Below are 13,119 nucleotides of genomic sequence, written 5' to 3'. Positions count from 1 at the left end.
GAGTAACTTTTATGCAGCTGCAATCACTTTTTAAGAAGGAATATACTTCTGTTGTAATTTAAGGAAGAATCTGACAGGCTTTCATTTTCATAAGAGAAATATATTGGAATATTTTTGCAAAAACTGTCAGATTATAACAGGAATGACCCATATAATTCTGGACAGCAAATGTGGTCTGTAAAACATAAGACGTCCGTTAGATGGCAGCAGAGTGTTGAATTTGTACGACATGAGGCCTAGATATGCATTTGAGTTGTATATATCATGCATATCTATAACATGAGCGGCTAAATATTGAAACATTCACGCCGATGTTGGTGTTTTTTGTCAATTAATTAAGTATTAAAATGTTATATAGTCATTTTCTCTTCGCTATTTTGATTTTTTATATTGCCAATGTATCTTAAATATATACATGAACATACAATAAATTCTTTAAAATAAAGGCATTAATATATATATTACATTTCGTCAAAATATATTGAATTCTATAGCTAAATAAATTAAAAAGGCAGCAGACGTGTTATGAAATTAAATATGAGTAATTTGAGGAAGAAATTGCTTGGATATATAAGCTAGCAATAGTAAATGTGTTGTTGATGACTGAATTTACTACAATTAATATGAGATTTGGCAAGGAGCAATAAAAAATAATAATAAAGTATTACTTTCTTGTTTTGTTCACGTTAGAGAAACCAAATAACATCCTAGAACAAGCAAAAGTATTTTTTTTGTTAATAAACAAATGAATATATCTAAAAATAGAAACTTTTGTCTTTAACATTTTTTAGAATGAAACCTGAGTGGAATCGCTGCTTGACGTCACCTCAAAGGAACCTGACCGCAGCCTTCCCGGAAATACGTCATCGCATTGCGCCATCAAACATTGCAAAGTGCGCAGCTACCTAGCTCGTGCTAGCTGCTACTGATTAGTACTGGTTAAGGCTTTTATTTTTATTTATTTTTTGGTAAAGTTTGAGTGTTGTTTTCTTTAAAAAGGTCCAGCCATGGCGATGCAAGCAGCTAAACGAGCGAATGTAAGTCCAGATTCGGTTCAAATGATCGTGATGTTGGTAGTGTAGGGCTCAAAATAGACAATCGGTACATTAGCGATTGATGTTTACTGTTGTTTTCCTGGTATAAACGCGATCAGTTACGTCTAAGACAAAGACATAAGAGTTATTGATATTTGAATATTAAATATATATTTTTCCTGCTTTTGTATTTTTATGATTAGACGTATTTAGGACTCGAGTGCCCTCTCATGTCGAAAAAACGGTCAAAATGTTTACCAAATTGCGTCCATGTCGGAATTCGTGAATTCTTTTTCGTGATGTTTGTGTTTTAAAACGGTAACATTTCATGTATGTGTATGTTTATGTTTCTCTTTGTTGGCACGTTTCAGATTCGTTTACCTCCAGAGGTGAACAGGATATTGTATATTCGTAACCTTCCATACAAAATCACCGCAGAGGAGATGTATGACATCTTTGGAAAGTATGGGCCAATTCGTCAGATCAGAGTGTAAGTATCAGGTGTCAGGTTTCACTTTTATTTAAAGAAAGTACTGATTGTGTATTTTGATAAGCTGGGTAACCGATTGTTCTTCTATTGTTTTAGTGGAAACACACCAGAGACGAGAGGAACAGCCTATGTCGTTTACGAAGACATCTTTGATGCCAAAAATGCCTGTGATCATCTTTCTGGATTCAATGTCTGCAACAGATACTTAGTTGTATTGTACTATAATGCAAACAGGGTGAGTTTAACTGTTTTTGCCTTTGATTCTCACATTAACTTTATGGCATGTGAAACTGAAATATTTCCATTATATTTTGTTGTATGTTAAAATAGTAGTTCACCAAAATATTAAGATTCTGTCCTTTTACTTTATTTCTGTTTCAAACAATTATAATTGTATTTCGTCTGGGGAGCACAAAAGAAAAAAACAAAAACAAAATAGTATTAACTATACAATGAAAACAGACAGTGACTATTGACTAACCTCAGAATGAGCCTTATTTGCCAAGTCTATGCAAACACATAAAATTTGTAATCTTTATACCGTTTTGTCAGTTCTTTTAAAAGTTTAATTCAATGAGTGTGATTTAAAAAAAAAAACTCTAATGTTACCTGTTTCCCTCCTCAAGGCTTTCCAAAAAATGGACACAAAGAAAAAGGAGGAGCAGCTGAAAATTCTCAAAGAGAAGTACGGGATAAACACAGACCCACCAAAATAGTCAACATTTGATTATTTCTGTTGTGATATTTTTCTTCCTTGTACCCATACCCATCTCACTTTTAACCTTTAAATAAAAAAGTACCTGTTGAACAGTGTTCATTACTAGGACTGAAATCTTGTTATATATTGACCTAATGTCTTTTTCAGTTAGTTTTCTGTAAATTTTTGAATAAAGTGGTAAAAATTTGTTAATCAGCATTTGTTTTAATAAATAAGTGTTTTTCTTTTTTTAAAATAACTGCTTGGTGTCTTATTTGCATATTTGTATTATACATGTAAACTAGTACATCATTTATAGCCATACATACATTTATAGCCAGCTTTTACAAATTAAAATACATAATGAACAATGATTTGACTGGAGAACATTTTGGATTCACATTTAATTGGTAATCAATATAATATTGCTTATAAGTTCATATACAGTATATTACTTTAAAAAAAATATATATATATATATATTTATTTATTATAATTGCATTTTAAGTAATTGCATTTAAATGATTTTGGTAATACAATAACATTAAAGTTGTTAAGAGATGAGTGAGGATAAAACATTAACCTGGAATTAATTTCATTACAACATATTCATCTTTATAGTCATACACTATATTAATTATTAATAATTAAATATCTTGCGTTGGATCAGGATTTAAACTTTGTTAAGTATCGTTGCCTCCGTCTCTTACTGAACTTCCGTCTGACCATAAATGAGCCAATCAGGTGAACGCGCCAGAACGAGGCGCGAAAGCAACATTAGTGGCATCTAATTAGAATCTTTTGTTTTCTTCTTGAAATTATCGGCTATAGAAGTTGGTCGTTTTCCCCGATTTTCGTATAAACTGAAACTTAGTTGATCGCTAAAACTAATATAAGTATCACGGGGTGAAATTTCTTCCTCATCGGTCCCATAAAAGAAGCCAAGATGTCGTTTGTCAGCACTGAAATAAAAGCGGAGTATATCCTGCAGTGGTGAGTGTTTGTCATAAAGGTTTTTTCATGTTGTAACGTGTGGCTTTATCTATTAAATGTGTGTTGATTGAAATGATTGACATTGGTCGAAATGGTTTTGTCGCGTTTCAGGCGTTTGTAAAAAAATGAAAGTCACAACTTTGAAACTGTAAATGGTGTTTTGTTGAGTTTATTAAATCGTATTTAATTTTCGAGGGAGTAAGCCGAACATTTAATGTCTGTGAATAAATGTCCTGACGCAACATAATCTAAAGTCATTGTCGGGAATTTTCAAAGGTTTGTTAAAACTGACAGCTTACGCCAAATACGAGGCTGAAGGTTACTTTACTAAATTGATTTTATGGACCAGTGTGTATGACATGCAAGACATTGCAAAATGTGAATTTCATGTGTTCGCTATCAGAGGCTGCACCAGTTGCCTGTAAATTAGCCCACACCTGTGATAACAGCCAGTTGACATACTCCTTCCAACACCTTCCCTAATTACTCGAGTAATTTTATACTTTTAACGTGTACTCTAGCTGGTACCTTGAGGTAAACTACGGTGTTAATGCTCATACTATGTATTGTCTTATGTCATATTCAGTGGTCTATAAATAAAAAATGTACAGAATAAAGTTTTTCAGTAAAGTATTTTTTTTCGTAGTGCATTTTCCTCTTTCCTGTCCCTTAGAGTTATAAATGTAACATTAAAAAACCTGAACATGCTTACTTTGATGCATATAAATTGTAGTCTAAACTCTTGACATTGGTTGTCTAATTGTTGGATGTTTGTCTAATGTTGTCCAAATTTATATATATATAAAGTGTGTCCAGTTTATGTCAACTATTTACAAAAGTTTACAGAGTAATGTAAGAGTCCTTTTTTTTCTTTCTCATACATCCTCTCTCTGTTTCTAGATATATCCGGAGAAATTTAGTCACAGAAGGGGCCACCATGTGTTCTATTCCAGGACTCCCATCAGCGGGTTCAAATGTACCTGTACTCATTACCAGAGTAAACCTGAACCCAGCATGTGCTCTGGTAGAGTTTTGGGGGAATTTTGATCAAGACAGAAAATTTGCATATCAGCAGCTGAAAAAAGAGATTCAGTACCCCAGAGAGGTTTTTTGTGAATCGGATGGAAACCCTGGTGACTTGTGTCTTGTACGAGTGTATGAAACATGGTACAGAGCCCGTATAGTGTCCAGAGATACTGATGAGTACAGTGTGTTTTTAATTGATGAAGGCAGAACGCTGCGTGCCACTTTAAATACTTTAGCATGGGGCAAAAGTGACTTTTTCTATCTTCCCCCTGAAGTTGAATTCTGTGTTCTTGCCAATGTCCTACCACTGTCTCCTGAAAACAAATGGTCAGCAATGGCTTTAGAGTTCATGAAGATCTTCTGTGGTCGAAGAGTCAGTGCCACTGTTCAAGATGTTCTTGTGCCTCACCGAACATTCCTACTTGACATTCCTTGTCTGTCCAGACAGATGTTTGAAATGGGCTTTGCAAAGAAGCTGTACAGTGATCGGTTCAAGGAGTTTGTAGCCAGATCTTTGCAGGCCAACAGTGGGCCTGGAGAAACTCAGAGAGTTTCTTCCATTAGGACCAAACCAATTGAGATCATCAAGCAAACACCGAAGCAGCAGGCCTACATGTACCCAGAGCTACAGACCGACACTGTTGAGACCGTTGTGGTCACGGAAGTAACAAGTCCATTTAGAATATTCTGTCAGCTTAAGGTTTTTTCCCAGGAGCTGAAAAAGTTAACTGAACAGATAACTCAGCATTACGAGGGAAGAGTTGGTTGCAACTTCGCAAAACTTGAGAATCTAGGCAGCCCGTGTGCGTCAAGAGGAAGTGACGGCAAGTGGTATCGGTCTGTGCTGCAGCAGGTCATGTCTGCCAACAATGTGGTTGAAATTTTGCAGGTGGATTATGGGAAGAAACAATTTGTACAAGTTGAGAATGTCAGACCACTTTCCACTGAATTCTTCAGGATGCCTGTCGTAACGTATGTGTGCTCCCTTCATGGAATAGTCGACAGAAGTGTTGGCTGGACAGCTTCAGAAATTGATTACCTGAAATCTCTCCTGCTCAACCGCACAGTGATTGCCAAGTTTCAGTATCAAAGCACTTCTGAAGGTGTCCACTATGTCACATTTTACGGAGAGGAGAACATGAACATCAACAAATTGTTTGAACTGAAACAGAAATGTTCACTGGACTCTGATATGACCCTTACAGACTTTGCTGTTCAAAAGAGCCCATTATCTCAAAAGAGCAAGATTTTGGAGACAACCAAGGCCACACACATCGATGAAACCCACTCTGACGTTAAAGGGAACAAGCCAGTTTTTTTTCACAGAAAGTCTTACACTTAACACTTCACATGTGGCAGTTGTACAGCATGTTGAGAACCCTGGAAAGTTTTGGATTCAAACTCAGCGATACGCAGATGAATTCAGTCAGCTAATGAATGGTCTTGGAAATCTGTACAGTGATCCAACAAGCACTGATGGATTGATAAGAAAGCCTGTTGTCGGTCTCCTCTGTGCAGCTAAAGCCCAGGATGGTGTGTTCTATAGAGCGGCTATCTATAAGGTAATTGACAAGAAAGCAGAAGTTTACTTCCTTGACTATGGTAATACAGAACTTGTTGATTGTTTCAACCTTAGACAGTTGCCTCTGAGATTTCAGCAGTTACCTGCTGTGGCAGTGAAGTGCTCCCTCTATGGCATTAAGTCCAGATTGAAACATTGGGACGAGAGGGCTACATTGTTCTTTTCAAAACTTGTTGAAGACCGAGTACTTGATTTGCACATACAAGACAAGCATCAAGAAACTCACATTGTCCAGTTAGTGGATCCGAGATTAGATGGAGAAAATGATGTGAGCAAGTTGCTGTGCAATGCAGATTTTGCAGACAGTGAAAAGAGCTTTGTGGATAATTCTACCACAAGATCTTGTAGTTTAAAAACTACACACACATCTGGTGTATTCTTGACAGGAGCTTTGCTTAAAATGCCTTCCAGCTCTTCTGCCATAACAGACAGTGCATCTGCTTTTAAGGAATACTTGTTTCCCATTGGAAGTTCACTGGAGGTGACTGTATCCTACATTGAGAGTCCAAATGATTTTTGGTGTCAAAAAGCCAAAAATGCAGCATGTTTACAAGTGCTAATGCAAGACATGCAGCGTTTCTATGCTCATAGTAAATTTCAGCCACCTTTGGAAGCAGCTTGTGTTGCCCGTCATCCTGAAACTGGCATATGGTACAGAGCCTTGGTCATTCAAAAGCACCAAACACCTCATGTGGATGTCTTGTTTGTTGATTATGGACAGACAAAGACGGTTGCTGTTGAACATCTTCGAAAGATCACTCCAGCATTCTTGAAGATGAAGGGACAAGCCTTTCGATGCAGTTTGTATAACCTGATCCAACCAGTTTCCCACTCAGCTTTAGACTGGAACCCTGAAGCCACATTGCAGTTTCAAGAGTTTGTTGACGCAGCAGCATCCATGAATGTGCCATTAAAGTGCACCATATTTGCTGTAATGTATGACTCCCAGAAAGTTGTATTCAATGTGGTAGACTTGGAGACCCCATTCCAAAGCATTTGCAATCTCCTTGTCCAAAGACGTCTAGCTGACCGTGCTCCCTCTAAGAAAGCTCCTCTTCCACCCTTTCACCTAGACACCTACTATTATTCTTCACATGGAGTCAAGACTGGGTGTGAAGAGGAAGTGAGTATCACCTGTGTGAAAAGTGTCACTCATTTCTTTTGCCATCTTGCCAGGAATTCGGAGGAGATTGAGAAACTTTCAAAGAAGGTCACTTTCCTATGCCGTCAGCTAGAGGAAACCAAGTGTCCTCAGACTTTTGGAACAGTTTGCTTTGCAAAATACACAGATGGACTTTGGTACCGAGGCCAAATAAAGTCTACAAAACCATCAGTTGTGGTTAATTTTGTGGATTACGGTGACACGTTGGAAGTAGATAAATCAGACTTACTGCCGGTTCCAATCGAAGCAGGAGAAATTATGTCCATCCCAGTGCAGGCAATTGAATGTGGGCTCTCAGATATGCCCGAAGATGTGTCATGTGAAGTTGGAAATTGGTTTCGGAATTTTGCGGACAGTCATTGTTTCACTGCTTTGATCGTGGCAAAAGACCCAGGAGGAAAGCTTTTGGTGGAACTTTATGAGGGAAAAACTCAAGTGAATGCACTGATCAGACAGAAGTTTCACAATGAAATCCATAGAAATGAACCAAGTGCATTCAAAGGATATAGTTCAAAGAACAGAAGTGCACAAAATGGGGCAACCCATATGAAGGAAAGTTACAGTGGTCTAAAGCGAGATTTCGTTCATCAAGTTCCCCAATCCCGTGACCGTTTTGCAGCACAAGAAGGGGAAGTTGAATCAAAACAGCCACAGAGCAAGTGGGGATTCCATACAGATGGTAGACCAGAACCAACAAGAGATTTTGAGACCTTGCATAATTCCCAGAAACAACATGATCCACAAAGAAAGTGCAATGATCGAGCTGATGTGCGGCACCCCTGTACGTCTGACGAAACTGATTTTTTAAAACCCAAGTCGCAGGCTCTTCTTAACGAATCAGCACTCCCTGTGAAAATAATAAAACCAGGTCTAGAAGCTGAGGTATTCATCTCTCATTGCAATAGCCCCTGTAGCTTCTTTGTTCAGTTTGCAACTGATGAGGATGACATTTATTCACTTGTGGAGAAGTTGAATGCCGACCAATCAAGGTGCGCAAACATCGATCCCAGTGATATTCATGAGGGAGACTTGGTTTGTGCAATGTTTCCTGAAGATAACTCCTGGTACCGTGCAGCAGTAAGAAAAAACATCGGTGACAGCATCGATGTTGAATTTGTTGACTTTGGAAACACGGTTACAATTTCTGCCTCAAAAATATGTCGTCTTGATCAATCATTTGCTTCGTTTCCTAGGTACAGCAACCACTGCTCTGTACATAAACTAAATGTTGAGAGTGGAGACCAAGAACTTGCACCCAACTTCAAACAAGTAATTGAACAAAACATTGAAAAGATCATGTGCACATTTGTGAAAATGTCAGGGACCATTTGGGAAGTGAAACTTGATGTTAATGGTGTAGTGCTTGGATCCACCTGCAGGGGTGATGTTACACCAGCAACTGAGCTTACGACCCCGGGTGTCAAGCAGACATCTGATATCAAAGTCTGTACCCATTACAAGAACCCTACCATATCAGCTGGTCAAATAATCACTGGATACACCTCATTCATCAAGGGTCCTCAACTCTTCTGGTGCCAGTATGCAGCAACTGACAAACTTCAAGAGATTTCAGATACATTACAGAATGCTGGTAATGCATCAGAAAAAACTATGAGTGAGCAATCTCTGCCAGTTGGAAGTGCTTGCATTGCCCTTTTCACTGAAGATAATTTGTGGTATCGAGCTAAAGTTACATCTAGGGAATTTGACACTCTCTCCATTACCTTTGTAGACTATGGAAATGAGGCAAAAGTCAATATTGGTGACGTTAAAACACTTCCACCTGAGCTATCAGATGTGCCCCCTCAGGCATTCGACTGCCAGCTTGAAGGTTTTGATCTTTCCAAGGGTTTTTGGGCTGAAGAGGCAGATGATGTGTTCTTTGAGCTAGTTAATGACAAGCTTTTAAATATTACTGTTGAGAAAATGGAGAACTCTGAAATGCCACACTTTGTCAAGCTGGATTGCAATGGTGCTGTCATTAATGATACCATGAGAAGCTATTGGAAAAGTCAAAGTGCTGAAACTTCATCTGTTGAACTATTAAGTGAAGCAAAACTGGTGCCCACCGATGTCTCTGTGGCTGCTGAAGTTAATATTGACTTAGTAGTTATCCATGATTCAGACACTGACAATGTTGACAATGAAGCCTGCACATCAGTTCTCGAAATGCAACATTCTGAGCAGGAGCAGTTTGATTTACTGACAAGTACAAAAGTTGGAAATGAAGCACCGGATGAGTCACTCGAGATGATTACTGAAAACGTTGCCTCCCTTGATACAGTGAGCATAGTGCCCTCTGATGCACAAGAGGATCATGAAACCATATGTGTCATGGAAGATGAACCAGTTTCAGCTTTCACAAGTCCATTAATCACAACACCCCAACATGCGTTTCCTGAGACAGACCCAACACCCCTTCCTGTAGGTTTGTCACAGCACTCTGAGGGAGCTACATCTATGATTTCCTCAGAGAATATAAATAGCTTCTTGATGAATAACACCGATTCTCAATTATGCATTGTTGAGGAACCAGAGTCACCATCATTTGAGATCATTAAATCAGGTAAGCTTGAATGTGACATACAATTTGTCGTGCAACTTCTAGAGATCCAATATTCACTGTATGCAAATGGCCTTCTTTCCTTTATATATATATATATATATATATTATAATCTTCATATTTTTAAAGACTTGGGCTATTTAAGGCGAGCAACAGAGATGAAGCTTGTTGGATCAGAATGTGTGATATGGTCTCATGCAAGAAGAAATTGGTGCAAAGCACAAATTTTAAAAATTTCTGAAGATGCTGCATTGGTGAGAATTTCTCTTCTCATTCACACTTTTATTTGTTTGTTTGTTTTAAGTGTTACTGTTAGATGTGTTTTCTGGTAAAGAAACCTGGTTTTGTTTAGTATAACAGCAGATTCATCTTCAGACTTATTTATTTATTTTTTTCAGGTGTTGCTTGTGGAACATGACTCTGAAGTGGTAGTAGATCCTCTCAATATCTTCGAAATTCTGCCAGACAAGCCATTGCAGGTGTGGAATGCTGGAGTCTTGTTTGTTTATAATCAAATTATTTTTTACTCATCTACTTCTTTAATTGCAGACCTCATGCATTGAAGCTGCATTTCTAAGTGGTAAGTATTGTATTTTTGTGTGTGTGTGTGTGTATGTATGTATGTATGGTATGTATGTATGTATGTATGTGTATAGATAACATAAAAACATAAAAATTATTTTGTAGATGAAGTAACCAGGGAGAAACGTACTAAATTGAAGAAAAGTCCTTCAAAGGTAAATGGATGTTTAGCTGTGTTATGTAGAATGTTTACAGCAGTTGAGAATTGAACATGTACTTTAACAACCAATTCTACCTCTGATTACACAAGGTGGAAGATGCAGAATATGGAACTGTTGTCACGTCTGAAGAACCAAATGGTAAGTGTTTGTAGAGATTAGCAAAATCACTGCATAACATACTGCATTTTTTTAATACACATTAAAATATACTATAGTTAAAATTGTGCATTTTCTTTTTTTTTTTTTTATTCATTTTTTTTTTTTATGTCAAGGTGAAGAAACACGCATTGCCCAAATGGATCCAGGTGATGAACTTGCAGACCAGGTACAGTGTGATGCTGTTGTACCAATCAAAAGCTAGTACAGTTGAGTGATGGTAATCTGATAGGGGTGTGTTCACTTGCAGCCTCAAGCCACAGGGTGTGTATCCTGCTCCATTGTTTTGGTTGAACATTCTAAGGGTAAGTGAGCTTGCTTGATTTACCTTCTTATTAAAAAGTATCGGGACCTCAGTTCCAAATTGTGCATAGTACATTTTATGAATGTACTGTAGAATGTCTGTTTGCATTAAAAAGTGATCTTCTATTAAATCTGCATTTAAATGAATGTCTGTGTTCAGACAGCATGAAATATCAAGTCTATGTGAAAAATTCACATTTTCACATTGACCAGGTTTGCATGCACATCATCGTTCACACAAAACTTTACTGGAAAAAACAACAACATTATTGTCCTGCTCTATCCTGGACATCAATGCCAATGACAGTGGCGATTTATTTTTTTTCAGTTGTAGATGTGTCAGGGGAAGGTACACAAGTACATGATCTTGTTGAAGTACTTACTGTAAGTACACAGATATGACAAAAGACTATTGAGGTTTAAAACTACTTAAATGGTTTTTAACAAGGACTCTTCAATTTATTTGTACTCCAGCCTGATCAAGTAGAAAGCAAGGAGCCCCAAGAGGTTTTACATACTTCAGATGGAGAGCATGGAGGTTACCTTTCATACTTTGAGATATAAACTCAAACTTCATTAAAAAATTAGCTGATTGTGCTATTTTATTGTAATTTGTAAAATATGACTTTTTAGAAGATGCTGCCAAGATGACTACTGGAGTGGAATTAATGATGGATTTCCTGGATGTGGCTCATCATAAGGTGTTTTGTCCTTTCTCTCTCTTATCTTGTTAAATACCTACAACAGTGGTTGAAAATATATTCCTTTCATATGTTTTTGCAAATACAGGATGTGTGTGAAACTGCACCAGAGACTGATGACTTGCTTGAGGAGTTTAAAAGTATGTCATGTTTGTGTTACATATTCAGATGAAAGTCTTTCAATTTTAACATACAGAAATGATGTTTAGCATTTATTAATTGTAGTTATTTATTTTTATTAGATGTACCTGAAGATCTTATTGTTCTTACCAGTGATGGAACGGAATCTGATACTGCATCTGATGGCACGGTATTATAAGCTTACCGTTTACTCAGTTCATTAACCACAATCATTTGAGGTGTTTATTGGTGTTCCTTACTTTGAATACTTCAGCTTCAGGGAGATACAGTTACTGTGGAACCCAATACTGATGCTGAAGAATCCTCATGTAAGTCATTTAAGTGTGAATATAAATTAAAAAATCATTAACAGTCCCACTGTTTTTATTTGAAATTATATTTTTTGGTTTTAAGTGAGAACTAACAAAGTCTCTTTAAGACGAGTCATGTCACTCGGCGGCCATCTTTGAAACGCCTCTGGGGCATCCAAGTGCAGCTCCTGTCTCTTTGAATGGGGATCAAATTCTCCAAAACTTTTCACTAAGCTTAGGATAAAATGTCATTTTTGAAATCGCCAAAGAAATCTGACAACAACTGTCATAAATGTTGTTACTTTTGCTCCAATCGCATTATAAAAAGCTTATTTCTCAGGCTAGATCAGCTAGTGCGCAACTGCGCATGCACAGTCCTAAGAGCACGTCTCAGAGATCTGGCTGTTTCAATAGCAACCGAGACTTCTAACGGCAGCTGTGCTGACTTTACCGATTATCGATTGGCTCTTTAATCCAAAAGGTGGGGCTTCCTGCAATTGAGCGCTGCATTTTTTTTTTCCCCCATTCAAAACTGTATGAGTGACATGTCTTGGGTATTCTATAGTCTTTGGAACTACAACAGCAGTGTGCTTCACAGGTGTACGAGAAAAGTCTGATGCATCTGATTGCACTAGTGCAGAGGATTCATGTGTCACTCATCTGACCCTGAAGGGTGAGGACACATCTGACGATGTCATTTTCGTTGGTGTCTTGCAAGAATCCCAGGCAGACGTATTTGAGCCAGAGAGAGAAAATGAAAAACAGAAGCTTGACTAATGTATACCTCTCGGGAGATGGTTGATGTATCTTAAGAGGCAAGCTACTTATGTAATGTTTTTCTTTTGTTAATCACATTTATGGTCTGCCTAATACCATTAACAGTATAATAGCAACAATAAGCACTACTGCCTGTTCATAGTGGAGCTGTAGTTTATTTCATCCCATTACTGTTCAGTGATTTCTCATTGCAGATGAAGGCTGTTTTGTTTGTTTTTCAGTTATTACATAGCCTTTCATTGTTTTCCTTTCTTGCATTCTTAAACAATATTTCTAAATTATACTTCTTGACTTTGGATTTTGTTGTTTGTTCAAAAGCTCTTAAATTTAAATTTGTGGGGAAAAGCAATTTGCTGCATTTTGTGGAAACTTGAAGTTTGCTTTAATAAATATGCAACCTTTGTGTAGCACTTGTATGAACATTTCATTGTTATTCAGACTATGTATGTGGGGGAAATAA

The 13,119-nt window shown here is 37.4% G+C and overlaps 1 protein-coding gene and 1 pseudogene across 1 annotated transcript; both read left to right on the top strand.

Moving 5' to 3' along the window:
* The first annotated feature begins 850 nt into the window (after positions 1-850).
* On the top strand, positions 851-2,468 carry sf3b6 (splicing factor 3b, subunit 6). Its single transcript, XM_026232883.1, has 4 exons — positions 851-1,037; positions 1,406-1,524; positions 1,621-1,759; positions 2,151-2,468. Exons 1-4 carry the CDS (start codon positions 1,008-1,010, stop codon positions 2,238-2,240), a joined length of 378 nt encoding a protein of 125 aa, XP_026088668.1. The 5' UTR covers positions 851-1,007; the 3' UTR covers positions 2,241-2,468.
* Positions 2,469-2,822: 354 nt separating this feature from the next.
* Positions 2,823-13,066, top strand: LOC113062852 (tudor domain-containing protein 6-like; annotated as a pseudogene).
* The last annotated feature ends 53 nt before the right edge of the window (positions 13,067-13,119 follow it).

Source organism: Carassius auratus, chromosome 45, assembly GCF_003368295.1.
Source record: "Carassius auratus strain Wakin chromosome 45, ASM336829v1, whole genome shotgun sequence".
Taxonomy (NCBI): domain Eukaryota; kingdom Metazoa; phylum Chordata; class Actinopteri; order Cypriniformes; family Cyprinidae; genus Carassius; species Carassius auratus.
Note: the sequence above shows the minus strand (reverse complement) of the source record. Positions and strands in the feature narration are given on the sequence as shown.